The sequence below is a fragment of the Pristiophorus japonicus genome, chromosome 11 (assembly GCF_044704955.1).
Source record: "Pristiophorus japonicus isolate sPriJap1 chromosome 11, sPriJap1.hap1, whole genome shotgun sequence".
NCBI classification, from domain to species: domain Eukaryota; kingdom Metazoa; phylum Chordata; class Chondrichthyes; family Pristiophoridae; genus Pristiophorus; species Pristiophorus japonicus.
Genome location: NC_091987.1, coordinates 56,435,692 through 56,452,214, shown reverse-complemented (window position 1 = coordinate 56,452,214; position 16,523 = coordinate 56,435,692). Strand labels below are relative to the sequence as shown.

Below are 16,523 nucleotides of genomic sequence, written 5' to 3'. Positions count from 1 at the left end.
AAAGCATGATGGAATTGATGTTCATGCCGGGAGTATTCTTTATGCCCATCAAATAGCACGATGGCTGACTTAGTGCCTTCAAAGTGTGGTGGGGAAGGAGGGGGGAGGTAATAACAACAGTTTGCATTTTTCTAAATGGATTTAACATGGTAGTAACATTTTAATACCAGTAGCTAAACAGCAGCAACAAAACCAATTATTGGGGGCTGAATCCAATTAATTTTAGCCAAACAGCAATTCCTGAATCATAATTGCAGACATACAAAGATTTTGTAGTCACACTCAGTTAAGCCTTTAATGCTAGTTAGTGTGATGAGTTTTATTATCATACTCAATCAAAGTAACAGGATTGCACAGTGTACTGATGCATGAGGCAGCATCATGCATCAATTGGACTGGTGAACTTGTTTTCAAACAATGCTATACATGCTGCAAAGTCATTTTGCATTATATTACAGTAGCTCATTAATGTGAATACGCACTGAAAGGATGCACGTGTAATATTTATTGGAAAGACACAACTGGCTCTAGGTGCTCAACATGAATGTGTAATTTTGCCGGATCCCAGGATCAAAGAGCTCCGAATCTGACTGAATATTCTAGAAGCACTTCCAATAGCACCCATAAGGATGAGCAATCACCACATTGAAGATCAGAAGCTGGATTTTAAAGACTGGCTTGGGCAAGAAAAGGTGTTAACAAAGGAATTTGTGAGAGTCCTTCACTGCAACAACTACAAACTTCTGCAGAACAGTACAGATTAAGATGTCTTGTTCACCTTCATATTTGATACATGCACAAAATTTAACTTTGCTAAATATTTCCTTTAATGTTATATTTCTGTGCAAAAGTATTGTAACAGTGCCACAGTATTTGCAGTGATGGTCATTTATGGGTCCAGGAGAGATGTCACAATATATTGCCTTATATAGAGATGTCACAATATATTGCCTTATATGAAAATCACTTAGTTTTGATTAACATAAAGAGCTTAGGGTAAAAAAAAGAAAGGAATTTGGATTTCTTTCAGATATAACAGACATGCGATATTTGTGCAAAGATAATGAAATCTTTCAAATCCTTTTAGGCAAAATGGAACAAAAGTAGAGCAGAGATACATTAACATACATCATGTCATCTGTTCTATTTATACAGAGATGCCAGAGAGTCACTAATCTGCTAACGATTAGGTTGTCATGTAATTTTTCTGAAACATTAACTAAAGCACGAAAAATTATGATGCAATGGTGAGGGCATGATTATTCTTTCACCTGTGTAAATTAGTTCCTGTAAATTAGGTGACAATAGACGACATCACATAAAACTAGATGTTAAAGTAGGCGTGTGGATTATTTGACACCAAATAGATGTTCTTGTATACATGTAGTCAATCAATAATGGAGCATGTTCAAAACAAATCGGGTGACAAGTAATTGACTTCACACAATGGTATTTTGCTTCAATTTATTTTCTTTCCATCTTCTCTCCTTTCTTGAAAGCATTGACTCTTTGTTAAGAGTATGGTTCCACAGGCACCAGTTACCCTCCAGTACCTTAGCAAAGTGTCATTTTTCAGGGGTGAGCTTTAGCAGTGCCAGCAGGATATTCAATGGTAGAGCTCTTTCAGCCAAACCTGATCCTATTCTCACCCAACATATAAGTCTTCAGCGGGACGCTAGATAGTTATCAGGCAGGTGAATGTTAATTGATATTCCATTCCATAACCTAAGTTCACTGAGACCAATTGTAGTAGGCTTATATCAGCTAAATGTCCACAGACTGGGAGTTGATCTTGGAACCTTACTAGTTCGTATAGCTCAGCTATTCACTGAATAACAAATCCAAGCCAATAGAGGAACTCCTTTTTTAACCAATTCTCAAAGTATTTAATTCTTATGACTGTTGCAGAATTAAATGAAGAACAAAAACCTATGAGCGAGAGACATAATGGCCTGATAGTTACGGGGAGACATCGGTGGAGCGTGGAGGTGGGGGGGCGGGGTGGGTGCGGGGGACCCGGAAAACCCAGGGATATGGAGATCCTGCCAAGTTTAATGGCAGGAATCATTCTAATTTTAATTCTGTTTCCTGCCAGGTAGCCGGCCAGATTAACAGGCTGCCAGGTGGGAAGATCCAACTGTAGAAGGCTGCAGTCGGTGACCACTGGGGACAGTCTCTGGCAATCAGGTAAGATTGGGGCATGGTGGGGGTTAGAGGATGGCAATTGAGATGGTAAGATCTGGGCTTAGTGGTTGGAGGGGGGGGGGGGGCGTCGGAGAACGGCAACCGGAGGGAGGCAGGGTCAGGAAAGATCGGAGCTTGGTGGGTGGGGGGGGTCGGATATCACAATCGCGAGGGAAGGAGCTAAAGATCATTGGTTGTGGGGTGGGGGTCGGACAATTGAGCAGCAAGGAATGGCCGTGATCAGCAGAAGGTTTACCTGAGGAGGCCGGAGGATACACTCCTGCTCCTCCTGGCTCACAAGAAGTGATCTAAAAAACGCTTACCGTCTGCAACCAGATGCTGCCATCTCCATTTCGCTGCTGCGTTTCCCAAGCCCTGGGAAAACCAGTCAGCAACCATCAAATTTAAATCAGGCTTCCAACTTTCCCGTAGGAGCCTGATTTAAGTATTATGAAGTCTGCCCCCTCTCCAAGACGGCAAACATGCACGACTCACAACCCGCTGCCATAAAAATGGCAGCACATGCATGCATGGCGGGTTAGGTTACGTTTTGCAAATTTCTATTTTTAAACCCCCACCTCCTGACACTCTCCCACCCATCATGTGGGGTATTAATATTGACCCCAGCATCTCAGTATATGTGAAATTATTTTGTAACATCACACCTGGTTTCAAAGGAATTGGTAGAATTAATGTTTGTTTTGGAACCAAAATGTACATGCTCAAGTTTCTGTGTTTTCTCCTATATAGAACCCCTTGTCTCTCCATGTTCTCCTCTCCTACTCTTTCCTCCCCCTCACCTTTTCCTTCATCCTCCTCGTCTCCCCTCCACCCACCACTTCCTCCCCCCTCTCTCCCACCTCCTCCTCACTTCCCTCTCTCCTTTTGCCTCCCCACTTCTCCTCCTCCATCCTTCCATCTGCCTCCTTCCCCTTCCCTGGCCCAATTGAATTAACCTTCTAAACCTGAATTCTGTATGAGGTCCTAGCTACCCAAACACAATGCTACAGGAGAAAGACTAGTGTAAATGAATAAACACACAATTTTAGAATTGAATGAAATGCCAAGATTAACTAATATTTGATGACTGAAAAAAAGCATCTAAAAATGTGGTTGATATACTGGACAGCACATGTAAAGTGGATAGACGAGTGAATACTTCACTTTAATCAACTAAATAAAACTGAAGGCTACAATTTAGGTGATGTCTTAATATACAAGATGAACACAGATGTAATATTCCTACTCCTATTCCCAGCCCATGGGAGAAAATTATCACAGTAAAATAAGTCAACATAGGAAGAACCAGGCAGCTTAGTTGACTGGTTTGTCTGGAAAAAGGACTACAAACAAGGAAGTGCATTACTTAAAATCAGAGTTTCAAAATCTGGCCTTGAGATTCTGAGATTTGTTCGGCCTTTGCACCAGATAAAGGGATTAAAAGTGACACAACAGTGATCATTTTTGATTGTGAATGAAAGAAAAAAAAATGCACACGTGCAAATGGAATCAGCTTCCTTGCACTCAAGGTCCTGATTTTATTCTGAATGCATTCATTAAATATCACTGACTGCATAACAATTGGCCTTTTTTAAAAACCGAGGAAACCCGCTGCTTTTGTTCTGATTGTTGGAGACAGTGCCTGTAACGCAGGAGATCACTCTTTTGGATGCTTGGCTGGTGAAGCTAATAAGCTCTAATATTATTAGTGTTAACTCTCCCACCTGAATACAATGGAGAATCTCCAACAGAGTTGGTAACTGTCAGGGGTACAGTAATTGTGACAAAATATAGCTGCAAGGTTACAGATAGTACCAGATATTGAATTGATACTTCACCTGGCCTTGTTTTACTTTTTTACTTTTATGCTCGTTAAAATTGACTGTGCTGGAGAATGAAAATGTTTCCACAACAGGACCGGAATCTTACCACCTGCAAGTGCAAGTTTGGAGGCGGGCCCGCTGTCAAAATGATTGTGATTGACAGCGGGACGGAAGTCCGCTCTGAACCTGCCTCCATGCAAATTTCCAAAGTGCCGGCTCTGGCTGCGGATTGCAGACCCGGCACTAAGCAACGTGTCAGGCAATTGTGCTAGTTAAGAAGCTGCTTAAATCTAGTTAAGCAGCATTTTACCAGGTCCAAAGGATTTTTTTCATGTTTTTCACGAGGTTCAAGTCCCTCGGGTATCAGGTCAGGTAAGTGTGTCGGTTTCTTAACAACTCTGGATTAGTTTGACTAGTTGACAGCTGCAGGAGCGGTATAAAAGCTTCAATTTCACAGCTGTTCAATTTCCAATCAAAGAAGCTGGAGTCTTCAGGATTTGGAATACACTTTTCAGCTTTATGGAGGTTTGAAGTGTTTGAAATCTCTATCCAGTGTCACCTCCTTGGAGCAACCTCTCTCACCACTGACAGATCGCTTCTGATATCTCAACTTCAGCTGCCATCTATTCCAGCAGTATCAGTGCCCTTGAAAACATCTCACCTTGGTTCTCAGAATCCCACCGCGATCAGCCCCAACACCAGCATCACCAACAACAACAACCTTCTCCGCACTCACCAAATGCTGCACAGGACACAGGGCATCAGCACCCGAGCACATTGCTGTCCGGTGATGGCCTCACCATGGCCACATTTACTTCACTTGATGCTGTAAACCCTGACTGCCACATGATGTGCCAGGTTGGCACCAACCCACAGCAACACCATATAGCATCCCTGCAATGCCCAAGCCATTCCTTTCACACTCATCACCATGGGGCGGGGGGAGGATACCGTTTTGTCTCACCATTCACTACAACTCACTAAGCCACTTCCAAATGTGAACACAGATCTGTCAGGCAAAGTGCTGAAAATAAAGATTTCAATGTTTGACAGCATATTAGCAGAAACTTTACATCAGCATTGGCGATAACACCCAAGTGCCTACCCTTGTGTTTTGTTCGTTGGTATGATTGGACAAGGATGAGGGTGAGTGTGAGGGTGGCTAGTGAGATGGGGATGTGATATTGGCCGAGAAATCCCAGTTGAGGTCTTCGCATGGGCGAACGACCGAAAAAGGGAAAAAAGATGCACACATACCTGTTCCTGCTGCGCCCACGAGAGATCCCAGTCCTGGGGCCTTCACTCACTGCGCGTCGGAGCGTGAGCACGTCTGGACGGATGTAAGTTGGAGCTGCAGTCACATGGCTCTGGACAGCCAATCCAGGTACAGTATTTTCTCATTCATAATAATGGGAACTCTGTAAGTTGGAGTTCCCATTATTATGACTGAAAAGCAGCCTTCAAACACCAAAACACTAATAAAAAATAGAAAAATACACTACATATTTAAGATTAATTTAAACTAAAGTTATTAATGTCTTATAAAAAAAATATATTTTCCCAATTTAAAAAAAAGTTCTTTTTAATTATGGTTTAAATAAACTTACCATAGTGAACAGGGTTTTTAATGATAAAATGTGTTTTTAAAAATTTTTTTTGTTATGTTTTTGTATGTTTTAAAACTCTTACGCCTGTAAAAGTAGGCTATGTATGTATGGGTAAATACAGCAATCTTGCCCATGCGAATGTCCTGGCTGCCGAGATAGGGAGGATCTGTCAAGCTGGAGCTTGACAGATCGGAAAAGCCAGTTTTCAGTGCATGCGCATTATGCACTGAAAATCGGTTGTTGCGATGCCTTCCCGGGTCCGTACAGACTCCGTATGGACCCAGGGAGGCCATGATTTCTAGGCCAATGTAAAGAGAGAGAGGGATAGGTCGAGGTGTAAGGTAAGTTGGTGTGAGTAAGGCTATGCAGGAGTAGGGTAGGGAAAGCAGAGTAATGGGGATGTGATGAGTGGCACTGCAGGCTGAGGTTGAGTGTGGCTTTGCGGTGACGTTTCGTGATCATTGAAAGGTTTTGCCACTGCAGCTAGGCCCTCCTGATCACATCCCTGCTTGTGCCCTCCTGTACAATGTGAAACCAGACTGCGTTGGTGGCCTGGGGAGGTCACTTCCGCCCATTGAAAGGGAAGAGAAACTCCCTACTTATTGTGACTCCCTCCATAAGCATCTGGAGGGAGTTATAAGAAAACCTGGGTGCAGCTGTGCACCTTTGTGCAGTGCTTGTCAGTGTTTGCAGCACCTCAATGCTGCAGAACACTGACAGAACAACTGTCAAAATGAATGTGGGCATGGTCCCTTTAAGAAAACTGGTTGATGATGCATCATTATATGACTTTATCAGACCCACTTCCTTTTAATTGGCCAGGAGCCTCACAGGGCAGGCTTAAGAAGCCCAATCAGGGAAAAGTCGTAGGGGAAGCTGACATGGAGCCAGGAGTGGGGTTCAAATCCGCCCCCGACATTGCCTGCCTCTCTCTCACCTCGGCAGGGGAAATTGCAACCTACGACACAGTTGTCAGCCCTTCTGCCCAGGGGAAAGAGGGCGGTGGTGCCCCCAAAATGGTAGGCAATGACCTACCTCCCCGTCACAATCTTTGGTGCAGCCTACCGCTGAACATTGATTTTTATTCAACCAAAATTTTTAGCAATATTTTTCCATCTTTGCGCTTCAGTGCAGCTTTGACATACTGGAGCCAATTATACCGACCTCTGCACCTGAGGAATGGCCATCGTCCACGTGCCAAGATCAGGAAGAAAGTGCAGAGACCCATTAGGCCAGGGTCTCTGCCGTCATGCATTCTGGGGCTTCCCTGGGTTGGCGGAACTGGGCCATAGGAAGAACCAGGCAGATCAGTTGACTTAACATTACAGTGACTGGTTGGTCTGGAAAAAGCAGAAGGAAGCGCATTACTTAGATTCAGAGTTTCTTAATCTGGCCTTGAAGTTCTGAGATTTGTTGGGTCTTACAGGGTATCAAGGTAACTTATTGAACCTTCAGCTAAGCACGCAAGCTTCTCAGCTGTCGACTCTACCTCATTGATCAGCTGTCCATCACCAATCAAATCTATCAACAGAGCTGAAAAATTGATGACAGCTGGTAATAACAGGAGTTAGTACCAGATAAAGGGATCAAAAGTGACACAAAAGTGATTATTTATGATTGTGGATGAAGGAAAAACCCTAAAATGTACTCGTGCAAATGGAGTCAGCTTCCTTCCACTCAAACTAATTGCTCAGGTCCTGATTTTACCATGAATGTATTCATTGAATATAACTGACTTCATAACAAATTGAACATTGTTGCAGCCGCACCAAAGACTGCAATGGGGCGGTAAAAAGAAAAAAAGACTTGGATTTATATAGCGCCTTTCACGGCCACCAGACGTCTCAAAAATGCTTTACAGCCAATGAAGTACTTTTGGCGTGTAGTCACTGTTGTAATGTGGGAAACACGGCAGCCAATTTGCGCACAGCAACTCCCACAAACAGCAATGTGATAATGACCAGATAAACTGTTTTTGTTATGTTGATTGAGAAATAAATATTGGCCAGGACACCGGGGATAACTCCCCTGCTCTTCTTCAAAAAATGCCATGGGATCTTTTACGTCCACCTGAGAGGGCAGACAGGACCTCGTTTTAACATCTGATCTGAAAGACGGTACATCCAACAGTGCAGCACTCCCTCAGCGCTGCACTGGAATGTCAGTCTAGATTTATGTGCTCAAGTCCCTGGAATGGGATTTGAACCCACAACCCTCTGATTTAGAGGCAAGTGTGCTACCCACTGAGCCACAACTGACAACTGTAGGTCATTGCCCACCATTTTTGGGGTGCCAAAATGGAAACTGGGCCAGCTATTTGTGAAGCCCATCCCTGACATGTTAATGAGGTAGAATGGGGCATTCCTGGCCTGCTGTCTCTTTCCTTGTAGTTACAATCAGATGTAAGAGGTTGATAAAGGGATTGTGCCAGGACCACTCCTCAGATTGAACTGTCTGAGGTGGGATCTGGCAGCAAGTACTGGAGGACCTCTGAAATTGTCAGCAACACAACAGATCTTTAGCTAGAGAGCAGCAGCCAGAATCCCCCAAGGCTAGCAGCTAAGCCCACAGCGACAGAGCTCTCTGACCTTAAGGAGGGATCCTTTTTCTTGCCCAGTTTTCTAGTACCAAATTGTTCTGGGGGAGTGGGGCATCAGTGTGCCCCTGGATCCTGTTAATGGTCTGGGCACTCTGAAGAAGGCATCACATTTCAGTTCTATTGCTTTTGCCTAGTGCCAGGGGAGAGGAGACCAAGGAAATTGTCCCCATAATTTTATCTGATATATGTTAATATTGGTCATGGAATGGAGAAAGTATACTATGATTATTGGATGTCTAAATGATACCTAAATAACACCTAAATGACAGAGTAATTAACAGATGAGATGAGTGAGTCTACAGTTAAGTTTCTGCTATTTTTTGGAATTGTATTTTTTATGGAGGTCACCGGCTACACCTTGAATCATTTTTATTGTTGCAATGTGATTGGTGACATTTTTCTTTGGCTGCAACATGATTGGGGAAAATAAGTAAAATTGGGGAGAAAGATTTTGCACGGTATGATTGGTGAATAGTGCAATTAGAAAGTCATCAATATGAAAAGGGAAAAAAACAGATACTTAACCAATAAGGAAGAAGACATTTAACCAATCAGGAACTGTCCGCCTTGATATTTAATCTAGATGATCATGTGTAAATGACAGTCATGACAGAAGAAATGTATTATAAAGATAAGTATCAGAGAAACATCTGGGGTGACTATTACAAAAGATCTAATATCTGGGATGAGAACTTTTAAAGAAATCTTATTTTTTTTAAATGGCTGAATTTGGTCTTAGACAAAAAAATTTTTTTTTTCCAAATAAGTAAAATACCAGCACATACTTCAAAATAAACCACAAAGATAGGTGCATACTGATGGTTGAGATACAATCTGCTTTCACTTCAGACAGACTGACTACCTGTCACCTTCAATCTCAATATAATTTTTCTGAGTCAATCAGAATACAGAGTGAAATTTGAAGTCTTCCAATTGTTTGAACACCTTGGCTTAATTTGTTTCTGTCATAGAGCTTGTTGTACACTTGACGACTGGAGGAGAAGCTGCAATAAATTTGATGCTGCATGATAATGGTACATACGACGAGTTGGCTTTTTAAACTGAACTTGAATCTGATCCAAAATGATAACTAAATTGATAAACATCAGGTGAAAAAAAGTTTGCTTCACCTGTCATAGTCAGCAGTATTGTCACTTGGAATAGTTCCATCAAACATAGCATGCATCTTGTTGACTTTCATTTAAGTGCAGATGTGAAAAAACTGCAGAGTGTTGGACAGTTTGTGTGGTTTTAATTGTAGTCACAAGTGTATAAAATTATGAGGGGCCTGGATAGAGTGGATAGGAAGGACCTATTTTCCCTTGCAGAAAGGTCAATAACCAGGCACATAGATTTAAAGTAATTGATAGAAGGATTAGAGGGGAGTTGAGAATTATTTTCATCCAGAGGGTGGTGGGGTCTGAATCTCATTGCCTGAAAGGGTGGAGAGGCAGAAAGTCTCACTGTATTTAAGAAGTACTTGGATATGCACTTTTGGGGCCCAAGTTTCCACAAGAAAAAAAAGGGGCGCCCGTTTTTCGCGCCTAAAACGGCGCCTAAAAAATTCCTCGGTAGTCTGCACCTACTTACAGGTCCTCTGGCCCTTGGCGCAGTCAGCACGAGCTGTGGGGGGGCGGAGCCAGGTCCCTGCGCTGAAAACAGAGCCGGGACCTCTGCACATGCGCGCTACAGTCGGCACGCAAGTGCAGTAGCTCCAGGCGCCGAACTGTGTGGGAGGGGCCCGAAGCATGCAGCCCCTAGCCCTGGCCCAATGGCCTCCCTGGGGCTCCTCCCACGGCCAGCTCCTGCTCCCCGCCTGACCAGACCCGACACTCGATCCCCCCCCCCGCGCCACCCCCGCCTGCCGACCAGACCCGACACCCGCTCCCCCCCCCCCCCCGAGACCCGCTCCCCCCCGCCCCGAGACCCGCTCCCCGCCCCACCCCCCGCACCAACCCGAGACCCGACACCCACTCCCCCGCCCCCTGACTGACCCGACCCGCGCTCCTGTTCCCCGACCCGACGCCCCCCCTCCCTCTCTCTCTCTCTCTCTCTCTCTCCCTCCTTCCCTCCCTCTCTCTCTCTCCCTCCCTCCCTCCCTCTCTCTCCCTCCCTCTCTCTCTCTCTCTCTCTCCCTCTCCCTCCCTCCCCTCTCTCACCCCCTCTCTCTCTCTCTCTCTCCCTCCCTCCCTCCCCTCTCTCTCTCTCCCTCCCTCCCCTCTCTCTCTCTCCCTCCCTCCCCTCTCTCACCCCCTCTCTCTCTCTCTCTCCCTCCCTCCCCTCTCTCACCCCCTCTCTCTCTCTCTCTCTCCCTCCCTCCCTCCCCTCTCTCCCCCTCCCCTCTCTCTCTCCCCTCCTCCCCTCCCCTGAAGCACTTTCACACAGGTAGGAAGATTGTTTATTTAATCTTTTCGTGGCTTATAAATGTTTATTCAGGTTGGATTTATTTGTATAATATTTGTAGAAGTATAAATAAGGATTTATTGTAGAATTTAATGACTTCCCTCCCGCCCACCACGTTCTGGACGCCTAATTTGTAACCTGCGCCTGATTTTTTAATGTGTAGAACAGGTTTTTTCAGTTCTACAAAAATCTTCACTGGCTCCATTCTACTTTAGTTTGGAATACGTTTTCACTGTGGAAACTTTCAAATCAGGAGTCAGTGGCCGGACACGCCCCCTTTTGAAGAAAAAATTCTGTTCTAAACTAGAACTGTTCTACCTGACTAGAACTGCAGAAAAAAAAATGTGGAGAATTGCGATTTCTAAAATAGTCCGTTCTCCACCAGTTGCTCCTAAAAATCAGGCGCGAATCATGTGGAAACTTGGGCCCATAGTGCTGTAATCTATAGGGCTATGGACCAAAAGCTGTAAAGTGGGATTAAGCTGGATAGCTCTTTATCGGCTGCCACAATAGACTGAATGGCCTCCTTCTGTGCCATAAAATTCTATGATTACTTATGGAAAATGGAGGATTGATCAGATTATATAGACTAGAGTATTGCTATAATTGTAAAAAAAAACTAGGTTACTTTAGTTTATGTTTTATGCTTCAAAAGTCCATTCACATGACATATAAAGTATGATAATGTAAAAGATGGTAGAAAGAGACACAGAAAAAATGACTACAGATGACTTACTGAAAATGCACTTCAAAAGCCCAAATCCATACAATACAGAGAGAGTCTTAACTTATTTTATATATTAGTTAATCCTCATATTTCTTTATACTATCACATAATGTCATAATCCTGACAACATATGAATATTATCTTCATATAATAGGCAATACAAAAGCCAATTTTGCCAACATGCACTGTAATCCTGGGAAATGAACTTCAGTTTTAAGTTAAAATGTTACACTAAATGGAACCAACTAAGGTAGCGATTCCGAATTGAATGATGACGCATTAAGCAGACTATGGCTGTGACTATTCAAGTGTCAAATTAGGAATCACATATAAAACCCCAAGATATAAATTTCTTTGATCAATGTCTCCTATGGTACGTGTTAGGTACTGTATAACATGGTTAAAACATTGACACAGAATGATCTTGAACATATTTTGCAACATCTATTACCGTATCCATGTTGAAACTTGGCAATATGCTGATTATGTACAAAATTAAAATATCCAAAGTACAATTATAAGGTATAACTGACGCAGCACATGGTGATGACTTTGGCTGGACTGTGGAGCAGCATTCCACCTCAGCAAGCCAAACACCAAAATTGTCGCTTTAGCAATACCTATGGTGTGCTCCATAGTAATTTGGGGGGTGGCTTCATTATATTTGTATTCAGCTGTTACGGGGAAGTGCAGGCGGGGGAAGGTTAGTCTGATTTATTAGCCATAGATCTAAAGAGTATTCCTCGACTCCCAAAAGCCATCTTTCATTCTCTCAGGCCCTTCAAAGAATTCAGGCACCATAAACTGGGGCAAAATAAAGCATCATGGGAGCTCCATTGATACTGGCCACTAACATGCAGTAGCACATTTCTGTAGTCAGATATCAGCTGGATATTTATAGAGTGGAATCTCTTCCTGTTCCTGCATGAATTCAGGTTGATGTCTGGAGGCCTCATGTCCACATAATTGCCATTTATAACATCCTGGATCCTAGGGAAATCAGCTCCCAATAAAAGTTAGGTACCTTCTCCAGTCAGTATCTCCTTTCCAGTGGGAAAGTTATGAAGCTAGTTCCACTGGCAAACATGACCTCAGTCACTTACTTTATACAAGTATGTACTTCAGATGGGCTTATCTAGCCAATGTTCCCTGCAGTGACTTAGAAGGATCCTGTAAAATAAAATCTTAATGCTCTTGTGATCTTCACTACTATGGGAAGAACCATCTCAGTCCTCAAGGGTGTCTGTAAATCAGCCTACAGCAGGTTACTCACTAACTCTACAGTGAAGTGTAAGACAGATGCAGTTTCATCTCATTCATTGAAAGTCCAGATCACAAAATTCTGCAAAATGTAAATAGGATGTCCCATTTCATACCCTGCACCCACCTATAGCAAGGCTTCAGGTCACCAGTGAAGTCTTATACTATCAGGGCTTAGGTTAAAAATTAGTTTCAATGTTACAGGGATAAGTATGGACAAAGAAAGTCAAGTACTCTATGGACTGGAACTTGGTAGTCTAGATTTTTTGATTGGGCACGATCCCAACCAGAAGAATAATGTTTTATGTCTGCCTGATGTTATTAGAGCAGACCCAATCATGATTTCAAGGGTCAGCCTTATGAAAACATCTAGTGTTAGAAATGCCACAGACGAAGGGGTGAAGGGAGATGAGAACTTATGTTGTGCTAGATTTAAAGATCTATAGCAACACAATGGCAGGCAGACATTCTCCAATTTAATTTTACTACACTCATGCCAATTATTTTGCTAAAAGTATCTCCAAGATAAGTTGGAAGACGGAGAGTCCCTCCATTTTTCTCAGTACCTGTAGAAGTCCTGCTTCCAAAGGCCAGGCACAGGAGTGAGACCTTGTTTAATACTCCATATTGTAAGAGAGAAGTCATTGAGGATATCAGAGATGGGGAAGTAGGAGGATATGTGAGAGCTATGAGTTCTGATTCTTTTCCTTCCCTTTGTGTTGTAGCTACATTAACTGTCACTGAACCATTTGATGAAACCTTCCTGTCACTCCTTCTCCTAAAAGTGGCACATGAGCTGAACTTCTCAGGGGATTATTGTAATTATTCAAGAGTGGCACAAATGTGTCTTACAGTGGGTAATGGGCTGTCCTTCTCCTCCTCTTCAAACTGCTGCTGTTCCTTTTGCTGGCCATGAGCATTCCTCTTCCAGGGTCTCCACAATCAGCCTTCTTAGTAAGGCAAAGTTGTGCAACATGGAACACATAATCATAATCCTTGCAACCCCAGTAAGACTAAATTGCAGGACATTTTCAAGACTGATCGAGGTATCTGAAGCAGACATTCAACATACCAATGGTGTGCTCAATTATTACTCCCTGAAGCATTAAAATACTTTATTATATCACAGCCCAGCTTGTGTCCTGGGAAACCACACTTGTAATCTGCGATAGCAGTGGAGTATAGTCATGATTTCTCAGAAGCCATCCAGAGATTTCCATTTCTAGATCAAAGCTTGCAGGCCTGTGGGCCCACTTTAAAATGAAAGCTTTTTGACAACTCCCAGAAAAGTGAACTTTTACTTGCATAATGCGATTCAGCTGATTCCAAACAAGCAATACATTGAGACAGTGGAATTCTTTCCAGTAGGTGGCTTTGAACAAGGGAAGCACGTTTAGCCATGTGGGTGCAATCTAACACTCCCTGGAGGCAAAATTGCCCCGTGCCCCGTTTGGAGGCGGTAACCTGTCAGGCTCATTAAATTCATCTCAGCCTTTTCTCTCATGCCTAACATTCTCAGATGCCCATTTGATGCAAGTGATAATAGAAATGTGGCAGAAAAAAATGATGGAAAATGTGACATATATCACATCACTAGATCGTTACTGTCACATTTGCACATGAGGAATGGCAGTCCGAGCAGCAGGAGTCCGGGGGAGGCCTATAAAAGGCCCAACATCGAGGAGGAGCTAGCAGGTGCAGCTGCAGTAGGGAGAGAAGGCAAAAAAAAATAAAAATAAATCGAAGGGTGGTGTCACAGCCAAGCAGGTAAGCGATTGGTGAGTAGTTTTTCTTCTTTTTCTTTTCCTTTATCAGTAAGAAACCTTTGGCTTTGTTGCCAAATTAAATTAATTAAGGGTTAAGTCATGGCAGGAGAGCCCAGACCCGTGTCATGCTCCTCCTGTGCTATGTGGGAAGCCAGGGACGCTTCCAGTGTCGCTGACGACTACATGTGCGGGAAGTGTATCCAGCTGCAGCTCTTGACAGACCGCATTGCGGCACTGGAGCTGCGCATGGATTCACTCTGGAGCATCTGCGATGCTGAGGATGTCGTGAATAGCATGTTTAGTGAGTTGGTCACACCACAGGTAAAGGTTACTCAGGTAGATAGGGAATGGATGACCATCAGGCAGAGCAATGGAAGGAAGGTAGTGCAGGGGTCCCCTGCGGTCATCCCCCTCCAAAACAAATACACTGCCTTGGGTGCTGTTGGGAGGGATGACTCACCAGGGGAGGGCAGCAGCAGCCAAGTTCATGGCACCGTGGGTGGCTATGCTGCACAGGAGGCAGGAAAAAGAATGGGAGAGCTATAGTGGTAGGGGATTCTATTTTAAGGGGAATAGATAAGACATTTCTGCGGCCACAATCGAGACTCCAGGATGGTATGTTGCCTCCTTGGTGCAAGGGTCAAGGATGTCTCAGAGCGGTTGCAGGACATTTTGGAGGGGGAGGGTGAACAGCTAGTTGTCATGGTGCATATAGGTACCAACGAAAGAGGTAAAAAAATGGGATGAGGTCCAACAAGCTGAATTTAGGGAGCTAGGAGTTAAATTAAAAAGTAGGACCTCAAAGGTAGTAATCTCAGGATTGCTACCAGTGCCACGTGCTAGTCAGAGTAGGAATTGCAGGATAGCTAAGATGAATACGTGGCTTGAAGAGTGGTGCAGGAGGGAGGGATTAAAATTCCTGGGACATTGGAACCACTTCTGGGGGAGGTGGGACCAGTACAAACCGGACGGTCTGCACCTGGGCAGGACTTGAACCAATGTCCTAGGGGGAGTATTTGCTAGTGCTATTGGGGGTGGGGGGGAGGTTAAACTAATATGGCAGGGGATGGGAACCAATGCAGGGAGACAGAGAGAAGTAGAATGGGAGCAGAAGCAAAAGATAGAAAGAAGAAAAGTAAAAGTGGAGGGCAGAGAAACCCAAGGCAAAAATCAAAAAGGGCCACATTACAACAAAATTCTAAAGGGCAAGGTGTGTTAAAAAGACAATCCTGAAGGCTCTGTGCCTCAATGCGAGGAGTATTCATAATAAGGTGGACGAATTAACTGCGCAGGCAGCTATTAACGAATATGATATAATTGGCATTGCGGAGACATGGCTCCAGGGTGACCAAGGCTGGGAACTCAACATCCAGGGGTATTCAACATTCAGGAAGGATAGACAGAAAGGAAAAGGAGGTGGGGTAGCATTGCTGGTTAAAGTGGAAATTAACGCAACAGTAAGGAAGGACATTAGCTTGGATGATGTGGAATCTGTATGGGTAGAGCTGCGGAATACCAAAGGGTAGAAAACGCTAGTGGAAGTTGTGTACAGACCACCAAACAGTAGTAATGAGGTTGGGGACAGCATCAAACAAGAAATTAGGATGCATGCAATAAGGGTACAGCAGTTACCATGGGTGACTTTAATCTACATATAGATTGGGCGAACCAAACTGGTAGCAATACGGTGGAGGAGGATTTCCTGGATTGTATTAGTGATGGTTTTCGAGACCAATATGTCGAGGAACCAACTAGAGGGCTGGCCATCCTAGACTGGGTAATGTGTAATGAGAAAGGACTAATTAGCAATCTTGTTGTGCGAGGCCCCTTGGGGAAGAGTGACCATAATATGGTAGAATTCTTTATTAAGATGGAGAGTGACACAGTTAATTCAGAGACTAGGGTCCTGAACTTAGGAAAAGGTAACTTCGATGGTATGAGACGTGAATTGGCTAGAATAGACTGGCGAATGATACTTAAAGAGTTGATGGTGGATAGGCAATGGCAAACATTTAAAAATCACATGGATGAACTTCAACAACTGTACATCCCGGTCTGGAGTAAAAATAAAATGGGGAAGGTGGCTCAACCATGGCTAACAAGGGAAATTAAGGATAGTGTTAAATCCAAGGAAGGGGCATATAAATTGGCTAG

At 43.7% G+C, this 16,523-nt stretch overlaps 1 protein-coding gene across 3 annotated transcripts in view; it reads right to left on the bottom strand.

The window, feature by feature from the left end:
• Positions 1-16,523, bottom strand: part of epha6 (eph receptor A6) — a 754,048-nt gene that overhangs the window by 150,518 nt on the left and 587,007 nt on the right. Inside the window, exon 6 of one of the 3 annotated variants that reach the window (XM_070893391.1) lies at positions 10,999-11,004. The exons of the other annotated variants lie outside the window; for them this stretch is intronic. Coding sequence (XP_070749492.1) covers positions 10,999-11,004 — 6 coding nt within the window. The remainder of the gene's footprint in view (positions 1-10,998; positions 11,005-16,523) is intronic. 3 annotated transcript variants of the gene reach the window in all.